The sequence below is a fragment of the Apostichopus japonicus genome, chromosome 20, assembly GCF_037975245.1.
Source record: "Apostichopus japonicus isolate 1M-3 chromosome 20, ASM3797524v1, whole genome shotgun sequence".
NCBI classification, from domain to species: Eukaryota; Metazoa; Echinodermata; class Holothuroidea; order Aspidochirotida; family Stichopodidae; genus Apostichopus; species Apostichopus japonicus.
This window is the reverse complement of record NC_092580.1, coordinates 2,895,581-2,908,817: the sequence shown is the minus strand read 5'-3', so window position 1 is coordinate 2,908,817 and position 13,237 is coordinate 2,895,581. Positions and strand designations below refer to the sequence as shown.

At 40.1% G+C, this 13,237-nt stretch overlaps 1 protein-coding gene across 1 annotated transcript; it reads right to left on the bottom strand.

The window, feature by feature from the left end:
- Positions 1-5,311: 5,311 nt before the first annotated feature.
- LOC139961760 (uncharacterized) lies at positions 5,312-12,761 on the bottom strand. Its single transcript, XM_071961240.1, has 2 exons — positions 12,494-12,761; positions 5,312-9,378 (listed from the first exon to the last, which is right to left on the bottom strand). The coding sequence occupies exons 1-2, from the start codon at positions 12,606-12,608 to the stop codon at positions 7,676-7,678; spliced, it is 1,818 nt and encodes a 605-aa protein (XP_071817341.1). The 5' UTR covers positions 12,609-12,761; the 3' UTR covers positions 5,312-7,675.
- Positions 12,762-13,237: the final 476 nt, after the last annotated feature.

The window sequence follows — 13,237 nt, the reverse complement described above, 5'->3', positions numbered from 1 at the left end:
GTTTTGCAGCGCAGGTTTGCTTTTTTTTTACTTTAAAATAGTAACTGTATGTGTCCTTGTTTTTAGCTCATTTTCTTTTTCACATTTACTATAGAAATTATGTTCCATCGACAAATTTACGTACGTAGCAAGTGCAGTAAACATTCTGCCTTCCTGTCAGGGCCTGGTTTAAAGAACTCATGAGTGGGAGGGGGGGATTAGGCACACATGTGGTAATATTAAACAGAAACGGGGAAAGATCAAGTGCCCGTCAATGTTAAGACCACATCCCTGCCCCCTCTCCCCCACCTTGTGATGGAGAAAATCACAGGTTGTTCATTATGTGGCTTCCAAAAAAAGTGTAAATAGTAAAGGTACAATTCTAGCTATGAAAAAGAATACATTAAATCATGAACTTATAGGCACAGATTTAATGTTAATTTGTTGTAGACTGAAAAACACTGCTATTTGTCCAGGTTCTAGTCCATTTGTCCAGGTTCTAGTCCCTTCATTGGTTACTGTGCACCAGGACACTCGATTGTCCATATCTTCCTCTGACCTATTATTCCAAATATATTGTTGAGATGACAACAGATGTGTATTGAGTCTCTATTAAACCTTGCAAGGCGAGACCCCACGATGCCACCTGATTGGCTTACTCATTTTCAAACCCGGGGGGCGCGAATTACTATCTAAGCGGAGCGCCACCATCGGTTGGCGCGCAGCGTACAAGAAAATTTCTTGTTTTGAAACCCCCCCAGATCACCGGAAACGGCACTTCTCGGGCTTGAAATGACCAACCAGATGTACACTTTTTGCCTGAGAACCAGGTATTTCCTAAGTTTTTTTTTTCCATCCATAACCTTTTTGAAGTTTGTCAACCCGGCACACATCATGTTCGACCTGATGGCATCTCCTGTGGTTCTTTGCTTTTGTAGGTGATTCTACGTCGCGGCCCACAATACCCGTCAGCCCCACTTTTCAAGGTTTTAAGCCCCATATTTGTTCAGAATTTGAAAATTCACATTTCTCGTGAATAAACTCACTTGAAAACATACCCATAATGTTGTACAAAATTTCATCTATGGACAACCAATATAGAAAAACTTCCTTCAACCCCTAACAGACCGGTCAAAATTGCACGAGTAGAGGGAAGTGTGATGCAGAATGTTGGTCAAAAATTTTCGAAAATTCAGACACAGTTAATTTATTGGTGTACAAACATTAAAACCTCTTATAACGGCTATTATAAAACTTGGTTGAAGGAAATGAAAAAATAGCAGATATTTCCGAAACCGAACACTACACACATAGGAGTAGGAGGCGCGGCGGCAGTGGCGGAGCTAAGGGTATTGGTCAGGCGTGGCGAGAATGGTCTGTAGGAGCGCTTTCGACACTATCTAAGCGGAGCGCCACCACTGGTTGGCGCGTAGCGTACAGAAAATTTTTGAATAAAGATACTCCCTAGATCGCCGGAAATGACCCTTTCCGGGCCTGGCTAATTTGCAGATAAACGAAGAATAAGATGTCATCGCCAAATTACACCAACAAAATGTGAGAAATGTCAATAAGTAGATGAGAGCGCAATAAAAAAAGTCAATATTCTAGAATAAGTAAAAAGTGGTAAAGAGCTGAAAAAGGCGCCAGCAGTCCATTTGAGTCCGTCAGGGGGGGGGGGGCATCCACCCCCCGACCGTATGGACACTCCGCCACTGCGCGGCGGGGGTGCAGCCCGTAATTCGCCATTACTAATGTAAAAGAGAGTTTTGACATAATTGGACCTCCATGCTATTTATACATCTACATGAGACATGTCGTTGTTTACATTAGCATCCCGCGAAATACTGCGGAATTTGAACGGACCGTACGGTACATGATGGCATGCGATGTAATAACCGATGCTTGCTTATATGATATGACATGAAGACGTTGAACGCGCGCTTCGCGCACGAAAATTTTTGGTTATTTTTTCAGGCAAGTCGGACAGTTTTGAGGCTTTTCATCCTGGAACGCCATTTTCATGCTCACTGATATGATGTGATATCTGCTGTTTGCGTTACAAATTCGAACAGGCGCGTAGCGAGGAATTTGCCAAGGGAGGGGCGAAGCCTGTAGGCAAATTATCTAAGCGTAGCGCCACTATAGGTTGGCGCGAAGCGTACAAGAAATTTTTGGCCGAAAATGCCTCCCAGATCGCTGGAAATGGCATTACCCAGGACCATTTGTTAGCGCGAAGCGTACAAGCAAATTTTGGCAGAAAATGTCTCCCAGATCGCTGGAAATGACACTTCCCAGGCCTTGTAAGTTGCCTCTAAGCACTTTCTATTTTGAAATTACTTAGCGATATCATTTAAAAAAATGCTGAATGGGGGGGGGCGGGCGGTCGCCCCCATCCCAAAATGCGTCATGTTCCCCGACGACACGGTCGAGACCAGCCACAGTTGGTTTCATAGCACAATTCTACACACGCGTTATGATAGACCATATATAGTACAAATATTAGTGAGAGAGGAAAATGGAAACGTCAAAAAATAGAGTTGTCGGTGTAAGGGGTAGGGTGAGTCACACTTTTACGAAATCATTGATCCGTCACTGGCTACCCTTCAGCGCTGTAATGATGTCACTGTTCCTCTTTCTCTCCCCGATGTCTTCGCGTTTTTCTTTTACTCCCTCCTTTTCTCCTTTTTCTCTCTTTCTTCTTTTTCTTTTCCCTTCCTTCCTCTCCTCCCTTCCTCTCCTCCTTTTTTCCCCTCTTTTTTCCTTTTTTCTTCTCTTTTTTTCTCTCCTCTTTTTCTTACCCGGGGGGCGCGCGCCCCCAACGCCCCCCCCCCTGGATACGCACCTGTTACTCTACAACTTACCAATGGTTAATGGTGGTAGGTAAGGTATAAGCAAATTGCACAAAGATGAACTTGGGAGGGGGAGGGGCGAGAATGAGATGGGGCTCCCAAGTAAAGCGAGGGAAGTGACATATTGCAAATACAATGAGTGACCTGAGGGCTATGGGTTTTATCTTATCACATCTGAGTGGAGACGGTTTAATTAATCTAGTGTTTTTTACCTCTTTGACATAGACATTCATTTAACAAGAGGTCCGACGATAAGGAAGAAAAACTAACACTAACTGGGAACAGGTCAAGATTTTATTTGTCGTAGATATAGTAGGCCTATGTGTATTTTCTCAACAAAACCCTACTAGCGTCATAAGATCCGGTTCTCACATCTTGATACATGGAACCTGTCAAACGCAATGTGCTGGGTGAGCAGTTTTTGTTTGGACCCTGGTATTTACCGCTTCTTTGAACTTATTTCACTTTATAAAATTAGGCAATTGTCACTTTCTGAAAACTTTGGAAACACTGTGTGTGAATCAAAAGGAAGGGTAGGTGTTAGAGTATGTTAATGTCCTTAGTGAATGGGCATACAAAAATGTGAACTACCATTTTTGTGTAAAAGTAAGTTGGCGTGACGTTTCGATCCTAGCAGGATCTTCTTCAAAGGCTAAATGACAAGTAACAGTAACAGAAGGGACAAAAACATGCACAGAATACAGACAGGTTAATGAGCATGGTGGACACAAAGAGATAGATGTAAGGGGATTAGTAAACAAGGGGTGGAGAGAAGAAAGAAAGAAACCAACAGGGGAAGAGGAGACTGAGGTAGGAGATAAACAGTAGAGGGACAAAGAGAGGATTAAGGGGAAAGGGCATAAACTGGAGAAGTTTTTCCCTTCTGTTACTGTTACTTGTCATTTAGCCTTTGAAGAAGATCCTGCTAGGATCGAAACGTCAGGCCAACTTACTTTTACACATTCTCCTACACAGGCTCTCTAGTGGATAAGCAGTTTGCTAACAGTTTTATTTTATTTTAGCTACCATTTTTGTAACTAACTTTGTTTGTAACTACCATTAAGAAGCTTTATTCTGTTGGTTTTCATTTGTATCATGGCACGGGAAGGGTCATGTGATAGATATAAGGCACATGTACAAATATGACAAAAGATTTCTTTCAAATTTCTTCCTTCACATCGAATAAAATTCGAGAAACATGAGAGCCAAAAGAGGTTTCCTAATTCCTTACTGCCACCCTTAATGAAAACATTTAATAGAAGATATATTGCAAAACGATTTTCAAGATTCGACTATTGCAAGCCTGCCAGTAAATATATTTACTTGTGGACGTACAGTATACAGGGCCTACATATCAACTACGAAGTTAATCATAGCTTTACGTTTCGAGTTATATGTTACCCGGTCAAGGGCGGCGGAACCAGGGGGCACGTGCCCCCCCCCCCCCCACATTTCCTCAGGTTAAAAATGTGCCCTTTTTCTACATAAAAATTTCTAAATAAAAAAAGAGTTTACAAAGCGAAACCCACGTCGAATGAAATATTTCGGGAAGTTTTAAATGTTTACTACCATAGGCGTAGGAGCCCAATTTGATTTGGGGGGCTGTAACGACTTGCCCGAAAAATATTACCGACATTTTTCGCGCGCTTTCAACGTGCATATCATATGGGCATGCGACGGTTATTACATCGCATGCCAATAACATACCATCATTTGCCGTGTTATTACCCTTCCATATTGGTTAGAATTATTGGGAAAGTCGTTACAATAATAGATCATAATAATATCAGTTTAACCATTGAAAAACACATAGCAAATTATTTTTCTTTCAGTAGGTGCCCGAAAAATTCTCAGCATATTGCCCGAATTTTCACAAAAAGAATTGGGTTGGGGGGGGGGCTGCAGCCCCCCGCCTCCTACGCCTATGTTTACTACCACAAGGCTTCTAACATTCTGATGAGTGCCATTATGCATAGTCAATTTGCCAACAAAATCCTAATGCATTTCCAAAAATGCATTGCTATATTACATTGTGACTTTGTAATAAGCAGAAGCCATTTATACCCTACTATGAATAATGAGTATAGTTTTAATATCCCATAACCTACCCCATCCTTTCGTATTTTGACATATTTCATTTGCTTTCATGCATGTATCTATCGATCGCGTACGTGTGCAGGGGCTTGGACTTTATAATGATTTCACCTCATTTTGTCTCGAAAGAAAACTTGTTCCTTGTTTCCCAATTTGCACATTGGATATTGCAGTGCTAGTATGCATTGTTTCCTTGAGGGGGGGGGGGGGGAGGGGAAATTGATGGAGTGATGTGTATACGCAAATAAGATAATACTATAAGAGTTATAAAGGGTACTAAATATCAGGCTGCATCAGTCCAATCGAATTTTTGCAAAGTGCCCTTCGACGTTGGTGCCCCCCCCCCCCCAGAATAAAAGTGCTTCCGCCGCCCTTGTACCCGGTATTGGGCCTTGTATACCTCAAAGGACATTTGATCTTAATAACTTGAACAGCACCGATGTCGTATATACAGTACAGTTCGATCAACGTTTGTAAATCGACATGTACAACTTTTCACTGGGTGAACACTTCTTGACCTCATTTTATGCACACTGCCATGGCACTCCAAAGACGTCACATAATCAAAGCGTTTTTCACATTGCTTTCTACACTACAGTACATATAATGAGGGTCAAATATACTGGTGATTTTCATAGTCAGTGTAATAACGGGATAACCTTGTGGTAACATATACAACAATCACTTGTAACAATGATTTGTTACGTGGTTAATCGTTTAGCAGCTGGTTGATACTTGGTAGACTTATTGTGTCTGCCATTTCGCCTCAGGGTGGTTTTCTGCACTGTCCCAATTAAACAGTCAACCATATCACCATTCTTATTGTGAAGTCTCGTGCGTAATGTAAACATGTAAGCAGCTAGGTCATCAGTAAGTGAGTCAGTTTTCTCACCCAACCCATCGTAGGCGTCACAATAGGAAATTCCGTATTCTTTAGACTTCACCCATATAGGTTAAAATTCATGGAAGTTACTCCTTTTCATTGTTTCATATTCCCACTAATAACAATGTAGTTGTTAATAGGCCTCAAGCGCTATAAGTGAAAAAGTGTAGTACCCAGTGTGTCTATCAGTTTCATTGGTAGACATACTGAAAAGGAACAGTCAAATCAACTAAACTTCCTTAATCAAGGTTGTAAACTAGTTAGCTTCTTCCAAACAGGATTTAAAGTGTGGTGATTCATTATATTCAGTACATAAAATACACTAAAGTAATCGGAAATCAATGAAATCCCAACCAAATTCGAACGGGTTGCTTATAATGTTTAAAACTTCGAGTTCATCACCCTCTTCCGCAAAAAAAACAAAAAAAACAGAGAGACAGGTTTCTTTGGATCGATTTTGACTGCCTACAAATAGCAACATATTCTGATAATCGTTCGATAAACTCTAATTCGTTACCGTAGTGATTAGGTCACTTAAACGCCTTACTCATGATAACATATATTTACCTTGATTATATTCAAGTAAACAAACCCCTATCCGAGTCGATCATTTCCCTTTCACATTGATGAAAGGCCTCACATATATTCCGCCCCTGATGTGAATTTAAGATCTGCGCATGCGTCCAATTTTCTATTGATTTTTCGCTGCCCAATATTGTCTATAAGGTTGGTTAAATTAAACACATACTGCAGCCAATGAAGTCCTGTCTCTGATTTAATGTTCTGAAAAGTGAGCAAAACATCAGTTTGTAGTTGGCAAGTGTTTTTGTTTTCACTTTCACAGTTTCCTTTCAATTACTCTCAAGTTGAATCGAAAACTACTTTCAGAGTAACCTTCTACTCGTTTTATGTTTCACTCCTAGCTGACTAAGTTCAACTAGAAGATGCACCCGTACGTATGGTCAAGATCCTCAAATCCTGCCTCCTTCTCCCCTCCCTCAAGGTCTTTCATGTGATACAATTACTCCTCAAATCCTTAATTCCCTTATCCCCCCACGCCTTCTTTCCCTGTATCTACTCAAACCAAGCATGTAAGTTAAGATCTTCCAGAGATCAACCAGCCCCGCCTGAGTTCGTTGATATGCGTGTTAAATCACTCGACACAGCATATTCAGCTGCTTAAATTATGTACACACTTAACGACGCCTACATTTGTGTGCAAAGTTCATCGAAACTTGGCTTTGTTGCCAAAGCATATGGGCCTATAAGCGATGATAAGTAATTTAAAAGTAATGTCTAGTAAACATCGATTCTAAACCTATTTCTAACAACTTAAGCAAGAAACTGCCCATTATTTGATTTGTGACCGTGGTAAAAGTGGAAATATTTCAGTCTGGTTTTGAGGGAACAAATATGATTAGATTCAATGATACTGTAAACAGAGCAATCACATTAATTATACTACTGAACGTACGCAGAGATCTCGGTACGAAAGGGTTTCAGCACATTCTCCTTGCAGAGGTTCAGTCACACATAGCTGTGTGTGTCATACCTCACCCTGACAAGAAGACCAGTACAACTCTTTGTGGTATTTACTACAGTGCTTAATACACATAGCAACAGTCGGACGGATTTCAAGTAGTTAAAAGTATAGGGGAACATGCCATGGGGTCTTTGAAACCGATCCCTTACTGGGAGTACTGGTGGGTCTTCCCCACGGATGAAAAAAAAAGTCGTGAAGTGGTGCATTATGAGACAAAGGTTATAAATTATGTTTATGATCGTGTCTATGCGCAAGTATGTGCGCCCCATAACAACTTGGATCCGCGAATGAAAGTTATAATACTCTCAGGCCGCTACACGATTGGAATTACTGTATATGTTCATAGTTTGGCATGGTACACGTCCTTACGTAGACGGGCCCAGACTCTGTGTAAAGTTGGTCAATTGGTTTAGTATTCATGCATTCCTCAGGACACAGACTCCCATCCCATACATGTACGTCGCTTTCGTTTCTCGGTTTAAACCCTTTCTCGGTTTTGTAACAATTCAGTTCGGGTACTACTTTCACGTGGAAGGGAAGCAACGATGCCGGACAGTCATAACAGACTTTTATTTCTTGAGAATTCGATCGACGATTACTATAAGATTCGAATTCCTGTTTGCCCAATGAACTTTTCCACTTCTGCTTTCCGTTCGGTGCTACAGCTTTACCAAGAAGCATCTGAGCGGCCATTTCGGTGGGATTACCACAGACTGCCATCTCGCCATTGAGTTCATTGCACCATCGATGAAAATGATTCGATCTCATAATCACTGGTGAAGATTCTGTAGCGTGTCTCATGCCTGCCCCCAACATAAACCCGTCAAATATCTGAACACGGGGGTCTACCAATGTCAATCCATTCATTTCTTGTTTATTGTCCTCCTGTCCTTGGATTGTGTAGAACTCGCCAAATTTAGATCTAAAATTGTTCACCACGTATATCGTCCCATTCCATTCACCCGGTATTTCTTTTACCAATAATCTTAGCTGCTTCTCATTACGCACGACGATGAGAATGACATTTGGTAAAAGACTGGGTTCTCTTAGAAAGAAATGCCTGATAAATTTGACAGAATCAGCATACAACTTGAATGTGTCGACGCCTGCCAGCTTCTCATCATGGCATGTCAGTTCCTTTTTCTTGGAGTGTGCAACACTGAATAGTCGTAAATCCTGATAAATGAAGGTAAGATTCCCCAAACTGACCTGGGCGAATCCCCAACATTTCCCCACGTCGGATTCTTTCAAATGAACTTTACCCTCACTACCTAGAGCCAGATCAAGCATGGAGAGAAAGATGCCCCTCTCCGTGGAAGTACCAAAGACTGCGATAGTTGTTCGAGAACCAGAACCGGCGACGACAGCTAAATCTTCTCTTGTAAAAATATCAAAGCTGCAAAGTTTTGGCTGAAACACCCAACCGCTTCGTAAAGTTCCACGCACATTTCCTGCGAACGCTCGAGTAATCCAATCTCCATCAAGCCAAGAGTAATTCCTTTGCGGTATCATTTGGCATGATGGTTTAGAATCCGATTCAGCTCTTTTCCTTCCAGGTTTAATTGCCCCTCCCTCCACTCTTAGTCGAAAGGGACTACTTGAAATTTGTCTCTGTCCCGTTGCAAACATTTCCTCCACGTACAAATCATACATACCAGGTATGGTCGGTACGTATGAATAATCAACTTTCAAGCCATTCTCAGTGCGTGATTCGTTGAACGGATTTGCTACAAAAATATAATTCAGTCCAACAGCCAGCACACTAATGTAGTTACGTAGATTGAAAGCCCGGAGTGATTTGCTAGTAACGTTGACCGAAAAATACGCACGCTGACCAACGCTTGCGTAATGTAACCCTTGTCCGGAGGCGGTCCAGTCGCTCAAGGTGTTGGTAGACTTAGTCATGTGTCGTACTCGTAATATTACGCCAGAAGATGTGTACTGCACGTTGTAGAGAGAAGAATTATACTGCTCATGAACTAACGATGGAAAGTGGTACTCGGCTTGTAAACTTTTCTTGAAATTGGGATCTGAGAAAAATGACAAAAAAAGTTGCATTTTAACTACCATGTAGGGGCATGGGAACCTTCCCACAGAAAGTCATGCATTGGGAACCTTATATGTCAATGTAAGATGTCCATTCTGAAGCATACTTAAGACTATAAATATTAAGGCATATTGAAACTTCAAAAGAGGTCTAATAAATAACTTTGAAGGTTTGAATGAGGGTGAAAAAAAGTGTACCGCCACAAGAACAATTTCCGTCTGAGGGGTCCTGGGCACGCCGGAGTGGCCGAATTCTAGACCCGACCGACGATGAAGTTGGGGGTGAAAATGTGCTGTTGACCTTTTAAATTGCAATTGTGTCCCTATGCCTTTAACCGGGAAGCTTTCTTATGCACGAATTAAGGTTAGGCCTACTTAGAATTTTAAGATCAAGATTATTTGATATCACGAATTAACAACTACTGCATACTGAAACTTCTTTAAGAAATTGGGTGAGTTAAAGAACTGATCGATACTGTATTTTACTAGGAAGAACTTTGCCTAATGAATAGTTGACAGATTATAATGTGAACTTGTAACCGATCATTTGGCTTAGTTCCGGTCATCTTGTAACTATATATGCTATATGTTGTTTACATTCCTGCGTTTCTCGTGAGCGATGGACATTTTATTCAATGGAACTATTTTTAGCTGTAATTCTCATGTTTTTGGTATGAGTTCGTTCAAACTTAGATATGCCATGACGATCAGAAAATATTAATAATTCAATTCAACTACTACATTAGAGCGTGCACTAATGAGAAGAGGCTCAATTAACCTATATCTTGTTTATGTTTAACATATAGAAAATAACACAATGTGACCTCTGCTAATAGATGTCTCATCGTCGATTTTACAAAAGAATTATTAATATTCATGTGATATTCATGAATTATTGTAGTTGCAGTGATTGATTTATTTCTTGGTGTTTACGATTGTATAGCTGGTTTACATGGTAATTATATTTGATGTGTGTTGGAATGCACATTGTTTATCAAAGATTTGAGATGTGAAATGTACTGTATTACTACGAATATGGATGTATACTTTGGCAATCTGGCATTCAAATGTTACTTCACAGTAAGTTTAGTATGTGAATATGAGAAAATGCAATTTATTTACATGCCAATGCTAAGCAGTGATGTGGTCATTGAGGTGAACTATGGCATTGGGAACTGATAAGGGCAACCAAGGTTAGATACGTATCTGATTCTATGCCAATAGGTCTCTTTAGAATTGACAGAAATAGTTCAAGTGGCATAATGAACTTGACATTATTCAAGATATGTATCAGTGGATTTATTGGAACTATTGATTTTGCTAGTGCTGGTTATGGCGTATCGTGAAGGTTCATTATGTTTTAATGTCACTTTGTGGAATGTATTGCCACTTTACCAATGATGTATCTGATTTACTTGCGTCTATGATCTGCGTTATTGTATGTTATATTGTTGATAGCAGCACGTAATATCCATTACTATGGCTAACGTATTTGTGTTGTTCTCATTCTACTGTTATAATTTATATCATTTCTGTGAGAAACGAATGGGAACAATATACAAAAACAACGACAAAACATGATACACCAATAGAAAATCTCTTAGTTTGATAATGGCGACGAATGAAGTAAGCGCACTAAGTTAACGTAAAGTACCGGTACGTAATGTATCTATGTTAAGTTTGTTTGTTTTCACCAAGAGACACTGATTAGATTCATTTATAAAGACTATACCTCTAGTATATACTTTCTTGTGTTCTTTCCGCAATTCATAGTCTTTGGACTTTATAACAATTCATGTACAAAGTAAAGAAAGATAAAAAAAACCACGTACGTTCGTTGAGGCAATGTTTGTGACTTGGTGTAGTGTTCGACTTTCAGTTCGCGATTTAGTTCAATCATTAATTAATACAAAATTTCTATAGCGCCATGACTAAAAAGATATTCTATGGCGCTTTACAAAACAAATAGCTAAACACAAGTAAATACAAAAAGAAGTAAGCAATACGAAGTCAAGATACAAATAACAACTAGGCAAGACAAGAGACATCCACAGAGACAGTCAAGAGACTTAACCAAATGCTTCGCTAAAAAGATGTGTCTTAAGGGATTTCTTGAATGTAGGGAAAGACACCTGATCCCGAACGTACGAAGGCAAGTCATTCCAAAGTTTGGGCCCACACACAGCGAAAGCCCGGTTACCAAATTTGGTGCGCGTGGTGGGAATATATAACGAGTGGGAAGAACTGCTCCTGATAAATGATGCACAAATTTAACACAATCCTATCACATAGTGTACCAAAGGAGTTAAGTATACTTGTAGTAGATAGATATAACAATTAGTGTTCGATACGCAAGAGGAGCTTCAGGCTGCTACATTCAAATGTTTTTTAGGAAATCCCGTGAGGCCCATCCAATAGGCATATCTCTCCCTTCCCACAGTTCTGACGCTCGTAGTACAAATTCATGTAATCCTATGGCTTATGGCCACCAAAAAAGACATCCCATAGTAAATTGATTTTAAACCATATTTTGGCGTAGTGTTCGAGGACATACAAAGAATTTGTACTATCACCACAATCCCCATTTCGGCATGAAACAATTGAAAACAATAGTTATGGCGTAACATACCTGGACCTATACTTGTAGCTACAATGATTACCCATTTGTTAGCAATCATAAACACTGACCCTTTTCAACTGTTCCTATTATAATGCGTGTCTTTTGTCTACTTCGACATAGTTATTGTTTAGCTTCCTCACATAGTAGGGATTTGATAATTATTAGAAAATTCAATATGGACATTTGGCCACTTAACTATAGCTAGGCTAACTATCGTTGACTTGAATTAGCCTATAGCTACTTGTTATCAGTGCTATAGAAACATTTAACGCCAAGCCCTCTTACTTTCATCTTGTAATATCGGCAATACGCTGAAAATCGGCGTGTAAACTTGATTCCTATTTGAGAAACAGTGGGCTTGATTTTCTCATATCGGTAGGCAATACACGAATTGCACATCCTCTAAAAGCAGACATTTGTCTTCAAGTAAAAAAATAAATCAGTAGCCTATCGAGTTGATATAAAACTACGTTACTTACTCTTAAATAACTGTTTATCATAACTTCTTCGGGTGCTTGATTCGAAAGTTATCCAAAACAGGAATAAGGATGCCATTCCAATGGAAACACTGTGCAATAGGTAACGCACTCTCATTTTTGTATTGACACCGTAACCCAATAGTACGGTAATCCACAGGAATTCTCTGAAACAATTCAGCAAACTGTGTGCAGCGTATTATATTAACGAACGTAGCCAAATCTAGTCTGCTCCCGGCGGAGCCCCAACTGTACACTTTGTGCACACACCGTGAAATGAGCAGAAGTCCTATGCAGAATGGGAGAAGCTTAAAAATATGCTTGAGTAACTCTCCGAAGCAACTTGGACGATCCTTGCACCAGCGTTGCTACGTTCTTTGGTTCTGCAGACCAGCGACGTAGCCAGGAATTTGAAAGGGGGGGGGGATTACTTTTTTTGCGATTGATATGGGGGAGGGGTGTTAGTGGAGGGGGCACGTAAGGGGAGGGGGTGTCCACCTTCCCTTTGAGACATTTTAGAATAATTGAAGGTCCTTAGATGCGATCTAGTTCATCATTATCATATGATATCGTATTATCAGCAGATTTTGCTTCCTTTTTGAAGTCTTTTACTTGTTCTTTACATATCATATCAGAAAGACAAACATAGTGCTCTATTAAAATATTTACAGTAGGATGATTCTTGTTTATTGTCCAATGTCTGGACTTGAATACATTTGACGAACTTAACTGATGGACAATATAAAG

What these genes read in the sequence shown, in the direction of transcription:
- LOC139961760 (XM_071961240.1), bottom strand. Translation starts at nt 12,608, where the DNA reads ATGAGAGTGCGTTACCTATTGCACAGTGTTTCCATTGGAATGGCATCC. An exon ending in TGATAAACAGTTATTTAAGA is followed by an intron (nt 9,379 to 12,493) that starts GTAAGTAACGTA and finishes CATTTTTCTCAG; the next exon opens with ATCCCAATTTCAAGAAAAGT.